Source organism: Amblyomma maculatum, chromosome 2 (assembly GCF_055883805.1).
Source record: "Amblyomma maculatum isolate TAMU_Amacu chromosome 2, ASM5588380v1, whole genome shotgun sequence".
Classification (NCBI taxonomy): domain Eukaryota; kingdom Metazoa; phylum Arthropoda; class Arachnida; order Ixodida; family Ixodidae; genus Amblyomma; species Amblyomma maculatum.
The window spans coordinates 84,547,078-84,561,385 of NC_139345.1; the positions used below are offsets into that span (position 1 = coordinate 84,547,078).

At 47.1% G+C, this 14,308-nt stretch overlaps 1 protein-coding gene across 1 annotated transcript in view; it reads left to right on the plus strand.

The window, feature by feature from the left end:
* LOC146199176 (116 kDa U5 small nuclear ribonucleoprotein component) overlaps positions 1 to 14,308 on the plus strand; it is a 46,681-nt gene that overhangs the window by 10,716 nt on the left and 21,657 nt on the right. The window contains exons 10-15 of the mRNA XM_084594638.1: positions 315 to 481; positions 1,588 to 1,779; positions 2,432 to 2,522; positions 2,620 to 2,755; positions 4,764 to 4,891; positions 12,877 to 13,070. Of these exons, the coding sequence (XP_084450764.1) occupies positions 315 to 481; positions 1,588 to 1,779; positions 2,432 to 2,522; positions 2,620 to 2,755; positions 4,764 to 4,891; positions 12,877 to 13,070 (908 nt within the window). The remainder of the gene's footprint in view (positions 1 to 314; positions 482 to 1,587; positions 1,780 to 2,431; positions 2,523 to 2,619; positions 2,756 to 4,763; positions 4,892 to 12,876; positions 13,071 to 14,308) is intronic.

Sequence of the window (14,308 nt, forward strand, 5' to 3'; positions counted from 1 at the left end):
CCAAAGCCACAAAGGGTTTTTTTCAACCACAGTATATCATGTTTACACAATTGTAAGTCTTTGATGATATGCTATGAGGAAAGTGGTAGAGCAAACATAAAAGTGCACTGTCTAGTTTGTCTTGCCTTTATTGGCTGTGCAGGGCTTGTTTTGATTGCAATTAAACCCCCCCTTTTCGACTTTGAAATTAAAAAAAAAATACGGTACAATTGCGATAGTGTAAATACAGTAAAATGTACAGTACTACTTACCCCCTGCCCCTTGTAGCTTTGACAAATGAGTAATAGGCCTTGCATTTGTGTTCTTTCCACCAGGTCTGCCTGAACACAGAGCAGCTGCTTAAGCATGCTGTTCAAGAGAAGCTGGCCATCTGCATTTGCATCAACAAAATTGATAGGCTAATGCTGGAGCTGAAGTTGCCGCCTCAAGATGCCTATTATAAGCTGAGGAACATCATTGATGAGATCAATTCTTTGATCACGTAAGTTATTTGCTACACTGATTTATTTGCTTCTTCCTCCTAAACATGTGTGGATACCACAGTTCATTTCGGTAAGAGGGTTAGCTGCATGAAGAGGGCAACAGCGCTGTCACTGAAGCACTTGTTCTAATAGATTTAACATGCAATTATTTGAGGCAAGTTGAAAGGGGGGTTTTTCCTCAGCAAGACAATCGTGCTAGCTGCTAAGCCGTAGTTTAGGAAACGCAGTGGTCACCTTCGAATTAACGGATGGTATTAGTTCATCATCATTCATGTGGACATGCAACTAACTACCTTAACTACCCCAAAAAACAAGATGACTAGAAGGATGGGTCAATTCATTGTATCTAGTTAGCCTGCCTAGTTCATTCTAAGGAAACAGTGCAGAGTTGTGGTGCAGGAAGAGAGTGACACAGCATAGGCACTGACTCAGCCTCTCTCTTTACCCTACGTGTTTTTTTATTGCGAAAGTAACACTCCGACAGCCAAAGCGAGACATCCGGTAGCTGCAGCTACGCCGTGAAGAGGCATAGTTATGGTCTCCTCATAAAAATATGACATTTTATTTCACGTTACCCCTATGCCACGTGCAGGAGCTGCCAACTTGGGTCACTCCTTTCCTACTGGAGGGTGATACATCAGAATAAGCCTGTCAGAACCGTTTGCATTCTCGTTACCCCTACGACACGCAGGCACGTCCATACGGCTTGGTTGAAGCGTGACTTTATATGTGGGCTGGTAGTTTACGCTCTCGCGTCATACATGCCTTAAAAGGATGGGCTTAAGTGTCCCCAATAATTTAGCACGTTACACTGATATGGCATGATAGGGGAATAATCTAGCAGGTAAAAGAAGCTTCCACCGTTGCTTTTGCAATTCAACTAGGGCTAGCCAGAGCTAAACCACAACTAATTTTTTTACTAAGTCTTTAACCATCTAATCATTCTCCATTCGGTATTACATTTCACAATGTGTTTAGTGAAAGTATTCACTACACACAGATGGCATGGACTTTGGTGCAGCTTTGCTCAGTAAATTTAAGGAGGGAATGAAAGGCAGAAAGAAAGGGGCTCTGTATAATTGCAATTGTGGTTGTCTTCTTACAGGCTGTACTCTGAGGACCCGGAGCAGCAGCAGGTGTCGCCATTGTTAGGCAATGTGTGCTTTGCCAGCTCCCTCTACAGCCTATGCTTCACCCTGCGTTCCTTTGCATCCATGTACTCGCAAACCTTTGGCGGGGTCAACATCAATGAATTCTCAAGGCGCCTCTGGGGAGACATTTACTTCAGCAACAAGACGTAAGACGAAACTTTAACTTGATGTGGATAGCGATAAGGGGTTTTTATTAAAAGAATACAGAAAGGAAGAAAAAGACATTTGCCAGCCGCAGCATCTCTAATCAGACACAGAAAAACCTTGGCTATGGTGGCGGAAATGAAGGGATAGTGAATGGACAGTAAGAGGAAATAAGGCAGGGGAGTGGTATGGAGAAATGACAGGGTGGGGTATAATAAAATAGTAATACTAATGTACAGTCTTTGTCAAAAGTTTAGAGCCTGGGGGGTCTGCTTCTGAGTTGTGTAGTGGTAGCCACTGGAGAAGATAAGACTGAAAATCTTTTTACGCTCAGGAGATTGGGAACACTGGAAGTGCATTATAAGTCATGTGTTGTGGCTCAGAAGCAAACCCTCTGGGCTCTAAATAAACTTTTGACGAAGATTGTACACTCTGCAGTATGGTGATGTCTTGAGCACTGTATTGTTAACGTAGCTTGTCTGATAGTGCCATTTTTCTTTCGTTCTTACATTGTTTATTTCCAAGCAATACATGCTTGAGGAACAAATGGGAGTAAAAAACTTTAAGTTCCCAGCACCTAAAATCTTTCGGCTTTTGACTTGTGTATTTGTGCAATAATTCTATTTTTATATTTTTCATACTACTCTCCTTCAGACGGAAGTTCACCAAGAAGCCTCCGCACAGTTCAGCCCAGAGAAGCTTTGTGGAGTTCATTCTTGAGCCACTGTACAAACTTTTTGCACAGGTAAAAGAAAAAAAAAATGTTCTTCTGTGTAAGTTGAATGATACTGCAATTAGCGGTTGTTGAACTTCATTCTCTCGTAAATGTTCGCTGCCCATAGGTGGTTGGTGACGTGGACGAATGTCTGCCGAAGCTGCTGGACGAATTGGGAGTCAAGCTGTCCAAGACGGAGACGAAGCTGAATGTTAGGCCTCTGCTGCGTCTCATCTGCTCACGCTTTGTAGGAGAATTTACTGGTGGGTCAGTTTTCTGGCATTCTGAGCGCCTTTTCTTTTTCTTTCGAGCTTGTTGCCCTATTCAGCATAGCAGTGATATTTCTCATTTTTGTCTAAAAGGCCCCCTAAAATAGTGCTTGCGTTAATACTCTAATGCAAGGAATCTATAGAGGTGGTCTTTGTAGGTATGCAAGTCAAATTTAAAAGCTTTGCATGGAGCCTACAATTTACAAAACGATTCTTAATAAGTGCTCCTGCCAACTGTTTGCAACCGATTAGGGCAACATCCCTCTGCGCGCTCCTTTCATGATGACTTCATCAGGGCTTGCCTGAGTGCGCCCGCTCATCAGACGCTCGCAAGTAACGTGGACGAGACAAGGCGTGCTTCATTTTTTTTGTGTGTGTGCCGGCGCACGCCGAGTTGAGAGGGCCGAGCAGGAGCATCATTTTTGGTTACTGATATGTTCGAGGATAATGAAGCTAGCTTATTATTTTCACCGAGGAGGGAATTTATGGGGTACCTATTGTTTGTGCGAGTTTTCTGGCTTTAGTAAATAGTAGGGGCGCGCAATATTCGAAATTTAAAATACGAATCGAATATGTTTGTTATTGGATTCATATTAGAAAGACTAATATTCGAAGTTTCCGAATTCACCGCAGCTTCCCCATACTGAGCGCTTCACCGTAGTGCTTCAACTCAAGCACCCTCAAAACGTGACGGGGCCGTTTAACGAAGACTGAAGAGAGACCTTCCCTTATGTGAAGAGGGGCCTTCCCGACAGTGCGCATAAAGTGAAAAACTTGAGCCCGGGAATGAATGAATGAATTATTGGATGAATGAATGAAGCCTTTATTTGAATGAAGGGATGGCTCTCGGCCGCTGTTTGGGTAATTAGGGAGTTAGGGATGGGAATGTAGCTTTGTCTTCAGGTTTCTTCAAGCTGTCGCTCGCTGCTTGCCATGCTGCTGATCTGCGTACTGTAAGTTGACCTCTCTCACACTACTCGAAGCAGGCCACTCTCACTGCTGTATGCAGCAATGGAACGTTGTATTGCGGTGCTTGATAGAATCTGACCTGCTAGGGTGGGCATGTCGTCGGGTGGAATATGCGTAATTTTGTTTCTTTCTCGTGAAAACGGTGCGCATTGCCATATAAGATGTTTTAGATCTGCTGTACACTGTTCCTGACAGTGGGTGCATATGTTGTGTTTGAGTGTTCTATGTCTGCCGAGAAACCACTTGTCAAGTATGTGTGGTGTGTAGGCGGCGTCTGTTATTACTTGGTTGAGAAATATCTCTTGTCGAGTGAGCCCTTTCGTGCTGTCAAATACCGGCGTTGGTGTTGCTTCATACAACCTAAGCCTGCGGTCGTGTTTCATTTTCCCGAGTCGTTCTTACTTCGGTTTCATCTCAAATGCCGACATCTATCATGCAGGTATTCATAAGATAAAATTACTGCGATACAAATGGTTTTTGGCAGTTCTTCAGGCCCATTCGATGATTTATGCTTTCAATTAATTTGGACATTTCTTCTAGTGCCTTAAAGGCCAAATTAACGAGAGTTTCCTGCATTTGGCATTGATATGACAACTCCACTCCGTTTTCATGCAGGTCCTTCCTGTTCAAAAAACTAGTATACGGATTTCTCTATAAAATTTATATACGATTTTTCAGTAGGGTATATACATTCCTATGCAATTCTAGTTTAATTTTATTTGCAAATACTACACGAATTCTGAAATGAACAAGACTAACAGTGGTTGCTTTTTTATTTTAATCTTTTTTCACTGATTGAGTATCTGATGTTCGATTTGATATTCGAACGCATATTTTTTCTCATATTTGTACTAAAAAATTTCAATATTCGCACACCCTTAGTAAATAGCTTTTCATAATCCCTTTAATAAAAAAGCAGATAATTGCACACCTGCTAGTGGACTTTGCCTTCGATTAGCGCATTGGTTAGCAGATTCCTGAAGCTTCATAACATGTGGTATAAATCAGGCGTGTATTGCAAACTTTGTTACAGGCTTTGTTGACATGTGTGTCAACCATGTGCCATCACCGGCTCATGTGACCCGGGAAAAAATTGAGTGCATCTATACGGGCCCACTGGACTCGGAGCTTGGTGAAGCTATGCTGAAATGTGACCCCGAGGTGAGTGGGGAAGGGTTTTTATTGTACACTGTAGTTAACGAATATTTTGTTTAATTACCCACTTGCTTCCATACAGTAAAGGTAAGAGTAAGCAGACCTGCGTGAATGCATTTTCGATGTTTCTGTATACTATGTTTTTTTTTTTATTTCATTTTGATGATACAGTCGAGCCCACTTTTAACGGCCCCACTTAAGACGAACTTTCGCTTATAACGAACGAGACCGGAGCGACCGCCAAAATATACATTACTTCAATGGCACAAGATCGCACGTATAACGAACGTCCATGAGCGCTGCCGATCGGTTACAGCGAACGGACGGCGTAAACCCGGCGCCCCGATACGAGATAACAATGGGCTCCCATCCCTTTTGGTCTGTTTTCCCAATCCTCCTCGCAAGCGAGCTACCCTTTGCTCGCCGACGCGCGCTACCTACGAGTGTCGGCGCGTGGTGTGGCCTCCAAGGCCACGCTGCCGCCCCTCCTCGCAACTTCGCTCCCCTCTCCTCTCGCCATTCCCTCGTCTTCGCCTGTCTCCACGGCGCCGGCCACCGGCATAGTCTTTGAAGTTTTGTCGTTTCGTTTCCTGGCTGTTCCATTGAGCGGCCGTGCCAGGGGCGCGGGCCGCCAGGAGGCAGGCCTCTTCATACGCTAGCGGTTGTACTGTTTGCACGGGCGGACTGAATGCGCATTCAGTACGGCGGTGACGGTTCGTGGCCTCCGAGATTTGCGGAGGTAATCTCGGAGGCCATGGGCGGTTGAAAGCAACTACGGTAGGAGCCAACAGGTGGCAGCACTGACGCTCAGGGATGCCTCTCATTGGTCTCCCCGCTGCATACCATGCCCCGCTGTGTGTCCGTTCCGTTCCGTTCCATTCCTTAGGCACTTCCTCGCTTGCCTCGCGTGATTGTCGCACGTGCGCACGTGCTCCGTCAGTTGCGGCGCTTTGTTGTCATTTTCGTGTGTGTGGTGTGAGCGCGTCGTCTGTCGGGCCTGAGTCGTATAATTCGGGATGGCGGACGGGAATTGCCTGCCTCCAGCGGTCACGAAACGAAAAGCGCTGGACATGGCAACGAAGCGAGCAATTGTGACGGAACTGTCTCAAGGTGCTAAAAATTGCGAGCTGGTGAAGAAGTACAACGTGTCGAAATCAACCATCTCGACAATTCTGAAGAATAAGGAAAAGATCGCCAGCTCCGACGCCAACACAGCGGACAGAAAGCGCCTGCGGAAGGCCACCTATGCGGACGTAGAGGATGCGCTGCTGAAGTGGTTCGTCGACGCACGGGCTCGCAACATTCCGATAAGTGGACCAATGATGCTGGGCAAAGCCTAAGACTTCGCATTCCTACTAGATTTTCCCGACTTCTGCCCAGGCAATGGCTGGCTACATCGGTTCAAAGTGCGGCATGGGATTGTTTTTAAATCGATTGTCGGTGAGGCGCGTTCGGTAAGTGACCAGGACGTTGCCAATTGGCTTGCAACAAACCGAGCCATTATTGCAAGCTACGCGGAGCAGGATGTGTATAATGCAGATGAAACTGCATTATTTTATCAGATGCTTCCAGACAAGACGCACTCCATGAAAGGGGAGTCATGCGCTGGCGGTAAACACAGTAAAGTGCGCGTTACAGTTCTTCTGTGCACTAATATGAATGGCAGCGACCGGCGCATGCCGTTTGTAATTGGAAAATCCAAGAAGCCACGTTGCTTTCGGAACCATGTACCCGTGCACTACAGGCACAATACTAAGTCCTGGATGACACGGGATTTATTCGCAGAGTGGCTGCATGCAGAGGCAAAGCAGGCGCGTGCTGCTGTTGCTCGACAATTGCTCAGCGCACCACGTGCAAACGTCTCTGACGGCAGTGACTGTACTTTTCCTGCCGCCCAATACCACTTCTAAAGTGCAGCATCTTGATTTGGGCATAATACGCTCCTTTAAGGTATCGTATAGGCGCCGCATTGTGCAGCGCTTGCTCATCGCCGTTGACCGTCCGGCCGCTAACTTGCCGCTCCGAGTTTCATTGTATTCAGCCCTTGAGATGGTGAAGGCGGCCTGGGCGAAGGTGACGACCGCTTGCGTGCGAAACTTTCCGCAAGGCCGGCTTCGTCGACACAGTACCGGACGTCGGGCCTGACGCCTCCGATGATGATGATTCCGGCGGCGATTTGTGGCAGCGCATCGTCAACTCCGACATGGGAGGCCCTGGCATTGGTTGGCAGGATTTTATTTCTGCGGATGAAGACGCGGATATTGCGGAACCGTGCACGGACGAAGGCATCGTTTCTGAAGTGCGGGCCGAGAGCGACGCGGAAGAATCAGATGAAGATGAAACGTCTGAGCCAGCACCCGTAAGCACATCTGTAGCAATGGGCTATATAGAGGGCCTCAGACAACTTGTCTATGCCAAGGGACTCGGCGAAGAGCACGCTAGTGCTTTAAATAATCTGGAGACCGCCCTCATCGCATCTGCACTGCAGAAACAGACGAGCATCACAGACTTTTTTGCTAAGAAATAAATTTCGTGTTTTGACCGCCAACTTTTTTTTTTCTTTTTTAGTTTTTGGTCCAGTTACTACGAACTTCGGGATATAACGAACGGACGCCGCGTGACGCTCAGGTTCGTTATAAGCGGGCTCGAGTTTCGGATGGTAGTACACATTTTTTCGTGACCCCACAAGATTTGTGTCACTGAGATTTTACTGTAGATTGAATAACAACAACTCAGGGGCTTGTATGTTCAAGGCACTTGGAAGTTTAGCGTGCGGTGTAGTCACAGTAAATACATGTACAGACTAGTGTATTTACTCACACATTAGTTGGTACATCCTATAGGTTGACCGTGTAAATCCATAACCAATTTGAAAAGGAAACAAAAACAAGTGTCATATATGTCTGCTTGCTCCAGCCACCAACATGTGCGTAAGGCACAGCATGTCGTGTATTAGAGCAGCAGGAGCATAGAGAGGAACTTGGCACTGGTAACAAAGCACCTGTTCACTGAGCGTGAATGCATCCGAGTTTTGAGGAGCATTTGAGCAGAGTAGGTCTACGTGGAGCCAATATTCAGCCAATATTAATTGCATTTGCTTAGCTGATGGCACAGCCTCGGGCAGCACACTCAAGCCAACATGATGAAATTAGCAACCTTACTGCATCGTGGGAGGTAGCTCATATCAAGTGCCACTAGAGTACTTCACTGTGGCTTCTTAATTTGTTGTTCTTAAATGAGTTAATACTTTAGAGGGCAGCTGAGCTGAGTGATCTTACATCAACTTGTCCAGTTTTGTGAAGATATACAGTCAAACCTCGATATAACGAACACGCATATAACGAATTATTGAATATATTATCACCTCGGCGCGGAGTCTCATCCATCTCCGTAACGGCCGATCTGAGCTCCTGGTGACTAACTTCACGAACGAGCCCCGCCATCTTTTCCGCGCTACCGCTATCGCATTCGCCGACGCCTTAGCGGACGTTTCTGAATGTTTTACGTTCGGAGAAGTTGAAAATGTGCACCCATCCCTTGATCGTCCGGATATTAGTACAGATCTCTCGGAAACACAGCAGCACGACCTACGTTCTCTTCTTTTAAAATACAGTGCTTGTTTCACGACATCATCGAAAATTCGGCAGACGCCTCTTGTGAAGCACCGTATAATTACTCCCGACGATGCCCGCCCTATACGCCAGCAGCCGTACCGCATCTCAACGACGGAACGTGAAGCGATTCACACACAGGTTCAGGAGATGCTTCGTGATGGTGTCATCCAACCCTCCAACAGTCCGTGGTCGTCCCCTGTCGTGCTTGTGAAAAAAAAGGATGGCACCCTTCGCTTCTGTGTTGACTATCGAAAGTTGAACGACATCACTAAAAAAGACGTCTACCCGCTGCCCCGTATCGACGATTCGCTCGACAAGCTTCGTCGCGCCCAGTACTTCTCCTCCATCGACTTGAAGAGCGGGTACTGGCAGATTGAGGTTGATGAGCGGGACCGCGAAAAAACAGCTTTTGTTACCCCAGATGGACTGTATGAGTTTAAAGTGCTGCCATTCGGCCTATGTTCAGCGCCGGCTACTTTTCAGCGCATGATGGACACCGTTCTCGCTGGCCTCAAATGGCAAATCTGTTTAGTTTATCTCGACGACGTTGTCGTGTTCTCTGAAACCTTTGGAGAACACCTTGAACGCCTTCGAGCAGTATTAGATGCCCTCCGGTCAGCTGACTTGACGCTCAAGCCCGAAAAGTGCCACTTTGGCTACAAAGAGTTGAAGTTTCTTGGTCATCTCGTGAGTGCCGCAGGCGTTAGGCCAGACCCCGACAAAACAGCCGCTGTCGCAAAATTTCCCGTTCCTACCACGAAGAGGAGTTTAAAACGTTTCCTGGGTTTGTGTGCGTACTACCGCCGCTTCATCGCCGACTTTTCCAAGGTAGCCGCACCCCTGAACCGCCTCACGCGGGATGATACACAGTTCGTGTGGGCCGCCGAGCAACAGGAGGCTTTTGCGGAGCTACGCAGACGACTGCAAACTACTCCTGTTCTTGCGCACTTTGATGAAGACGCTACCACCGAAATCCACACCGACGCCAGCAACATCGACCTTGGCGCTGTACTCATTCAACACCAAGCTGGCGTGGAAAGGGTCATTGTGTATGCCAGCCGCACGCTCTCCCGCGCTGAAACAAATTATTCCACTACGGAAAAGGAATGCCTCGCAGTTGTGTGGGCAGCTATGAAATTTAGGCCTTACCTCTATGGACGTGCGTTTAAAGTCGTTACTGACCACCATTCTCTGTGCTGGCTGGCCAATCTCCGTGATCCATCAGGGCGCCTAGCACGATGGAGCCTTCGCCTTCAAGAATTTGATCACTCCATTGTGTACAAGTCTGGCCAGAAGCACGAAGATGCTGATGCGCTCTCGCGGGCACCCCTCGGATTTGTCGATAACGCCACGGATGACACAAGTTTTCTTGGACTACTGAATGCCTCAGATATAATGACCCGACAGCGAGCTGACCCAGACCTTCGACCTGTCATTGACCACCTGGAGGGTCGCGCTGCTGACGTCCCCCGCCAGTTTGGAAGGCACCGTTCTGCATTCTGTCTTCGGAATGGCGTTTTATTCAAGAAAAACTCCAGCACTGCTGATCGAGCGCACCTCCTTGTCGTGCTGGCCGACCTGCGCGACGACATCCTTTTTGCTTGCCACGATGAGCCCACCTCCGGCCACTTAGGCTTTGCACGCACACTCGCTCGAGTTCGTCAAGCCTATTATTGGCCTAAACTTTCTGACGCCGTCCATCGCTACGTCAGAGGCTGCCGCGAGTGTCAACGTCGGAAGGTACCTCCTCTCAAACCCGCGGGTTTGCTCCAACCTATTATTCCACCTCGGACGCCGTTTGACCAAGTCGGCATCGACCTACTGGGCCCATTTCCGCTGTCATCGACGGGTAACAAATGGATTATAGTCGCGACCGACTATCTCACACGTTATGCGGAAACCAAGGCAGTGCAGCGGGGCACATCAATTGAGATCGCTCAATTCTTCATGCAGCAAATCGTGTTGCGTCATGGCGCACCGTCCCTAGTCGTAACTGATCGAGGCACCGCCTTTACGGCACAGCTCATGCACGACGTGCTCGAGCTTAGTCATACCAGCCACCGAAAAACTACTGCATATCACCCGCAGACGAATGGCCTCACGGAGAGACTCAACAAAACCATCGCCGACATGATCGCAATGTACATAGACTCGCAGCACAAAAACTGGGATGAAATTCTTCCCTACATCACATATGCCTACAACACGGCCACCCAAGAGACGACGCGTTTTACACCATTTCGCCTAGTCTACGGACGTGACGTTCAGACGATGTTGGATGCTATGCTTCCGAGCTGCACAGATGATCATCCACTCATGCCAGACGCCGAACAGTTTGCTCAGCGCGCTGAGGAAGCACGTCAACTTGCCCGAATTCACATTCAGCAACAGCAGGGCACGGATGCACGCCGCTACAACCTCCGTCATCGACACGTTGCCTACCATCCCGGAGAGAAAGTTTGGGTATGGACCCCGGTGCGTCGGCCCGGCTTGTGTGATAAACTGATTTCCCGCTACTTCGGACCTTACGAAGTTCTGCGCCGAGTCACGGAAGTAACATACGAAGTTCTTCCAGTGGGTACTGTGCAGCCCTCGCGTCGGCAACCACGCTCCGAGGTCGTGCACGTCGTCCGCATGAAGCCCTATTTCACGCGGTAGTGCGCTATGCGCTTGTTCCGTTGTTGCGTAGGACACCTTACCTCGCGCTCCGTCCCTTATTTCTCTTTTTTTTTAAGAGGGGGAGTAATGCCACCTGGTGTCTCCATCTTCTTGCTGCGCCTGGAAGAAGAGGACACTGAAGTTGACTCGCGTGCTGAGCGCCGAACATTTTGCCTGCTGGTACAGCTTCGTCTTGTCGTCTGTTATGTCTAGCCCTGTTGTCCGTGACAATATCGAACTCTTCCGAAATATTTTTGTCAAACACGTATCTTTAACTTCCCATAGCGAATGCGGTTCGGCATAAAACGGATATTACGAACTTCGCGACGCCAAGCACTACCTCACTTTAATAGCAGGAGGCAGGCTTCGTTGCACTACTTGTGTGTTGTGCTGTGCAGCAAACGTTCAGGACTAACTCGCAGGCGCTGACAGCGCCACAGATGCCACAACGGCAATGGGAATTGACAGCCAAAGAAATCCATGGCCTCCGAGATCACCCCCGCGCGCCTGTTTGTGAGCGCGGAGGTGATCTCGGAGGCCATGAGAAATGGTTCGCATCTCACAATCGCTGACAGTGCCACTTCAGCATTGGCGGCAGCGGCGCGATCAAATGTTTCTTTTGCCTTTTTGGTTTTTGCATCTTTCACGTTTTTTGGTTTTAGTGTTAGCAGTGGCGTTGCGGCGTGGCCGTCGTAGCGTTCAGTGGAGGCTGCGTCACTGCGTCGGTCGTCGTGTCGAATGTGGTGCACGGGTGTTGTGATGGCGGTGCTGTGATGGCGGTGAACGTGAAAAAAAGAGCAGAAAATAAGACCAAGCTCAAGATGAAATCAGGGCCTTCAAGGCAGTTTACAAGAGGAGACTGATTGGCACTCATCTCGTGAAGTTTCTTATGAAGCAGGACTTGAAGATCGACTTGATGGGAGCATTAAAGTGGCATGAGACAGCGTGAAAGGCGAAACGATTGCCAACTGCTTTCGGCACGCAGGTTTTGTTCCAGCAGAGGCCCGTGCATCAAGTGACAATGGGAACGATCCCGACGAAGCAGAAACAGAGCGCCGCGAGCTTGATGAGCCTGGAACGATTTTTCGCTTTTTGTTGGTGACATGCTCGCAACAATGACTGTAGAGGACTTTGTAGGCGGCGACAACATCACGGTGACCACGGCTGTACTGACGGACGCCGAAATCACTGTGGAAGTTTCTGAACATCCCGCAGACGAAGCTCAGGCTGACCCTGCAGACGATGAGAACATTCCGACTTCACAAGAAGCGCTTGCTGCATTGGATTTACTGCGCCGCCACTGCAGTGCTATTGAGAGCAGTGGGTTTGCCCTTGTTGAGTGTTTACAAACAGTTGAACAGGGCGTGATATGGAACGCGATCAACACAAAAAAGCAGGCCGCGATAACGCAGTTCTTTGCGCGTAAATAAATGGACGTGACCCAAGTAGGCCCCCTCTGAGTTGCTGTGCCTTCTCTGATTGAATTTTGCTGCTCTTGCATGTATTTTCTACGAAATTTTGTATGAATTATGAATAAAGCAAACTATTTTCCGATTTTTTAATTGTTCGTTATAACGAGGTTTCACTGTACCTAGCAGTTGTCAGATTCGTTTAAGCATTCCCTCTGGTGAGCCCGTCTGGTAGTGAATTTGACTGTGCATGTTTGCGTTGCAACGCGACCATGCACGTAATGACAGCGTATCATTTTTTTGTCATCAGGGCCCTCTGATCGTACACACAACCAAGCAGTATTCAACCCAGGATGCGACTAGCTTCCATGTGTTTGGACGTGTGATGAGTGGCACGCTCCATGCCAACCAAGACGTGCGCATTCTTGGTGAGAACTATACGTCCACCGATGAAGAGGACTCCCGCGTGTTAGCAGTTGGCCGGCTCTGGGTGCACGAGTCAAGGTATGAACCGGCGTTGTTCAATGAATTTAACGTTTGTCATCTTGTCCTTGCTGTACTTTTTAGCTGGCTTCGTAGAGAAGCAGTGTGGCCGTGGCTTTGAGTTTAGCATGTGTTTTTCACTTTATTCAAGGCAATTATTGCCTGTACAGTTCCTCCGCTAAAATTTACAGTAACATGCCAGCGAGAAGGTGAGTTAATAAGCCAGTATAGGGCTTCAAGTTAAAAGTTGTAGAAAAAATAACTCTTAGTGATGTCTTATGTTCTACAACATCAGTTGGAAGAGTTTTCAGGCACCAGAAAAATGAAATCTTAGCTGCTAAAAGATAACAACTATTTTCGAATGGTGTTTTTTGTAGCACTGCAATATGCTTATTGCTCAGTCCACCTGATTCTACAAGATTGTAACAGATTGGTTGCTTATTGCTTAAGCAGCATGAAGGTGTATTTGAGTGCATTATTACAGATAGCTTTCCACTATTATTCAATAGCAAAGAGGCAGTCCCTTCTTCATTATTGCTTGAGTGTAAATCATTAAGATGTATCAACACTTTCGAGACAAAATTCGTAACTTTTGTCTAAAACATAGTTTTTGCTTGGCTTATAACACTTAGGTAAATAGAACATTCTGCACAAAAAAAAAAATGTTGAAGAAGTAAAATATATTTTTGTTATTAAATACTTGTTGAAATGTTGGCACTAACAGTAATAATTTTGAACAACTGTTTTCAAGGTGTGAAGATGTGTGTCAGATTTTTCATATCTAGCGAAATTTTCTTACCTCGTCCTGATGTTTGTTCCTTATATTTTTGCTTCCCATCATTCACAATGTTTGCTAGCAAGTATGAGCAGATGACTCGTCAAACTAAACACTAAGTTAAAATGGCATCAGATATTGCTGCAATACAGTAGAATCCCGCTATAGTAAACTCGGATATAGTAAAGTAAAACTGAAGACCTAGTTCATCTTCCTTAGACTGTAAATTTTTGCCTCTTTATAGTAAACACATCTTTGGTAAATATTGGTTATAGTAAAGTGCGTCTGGTCGTGGTGATGACTTCCTCCGAAATGACATCGCGGCATGCGCGGTACCCATGATCGCGAGGCAAATTATTTATTTATTTACTTTAAAAAAAAAAAAGAAAAAATTGCCACTGTGCTTTTTTTTTTTTTTTTTTTAATGGCTTTACCACACGGATTGGCAACGCTCAGGAGACGACAACTTCATGTAAGCCTTGGA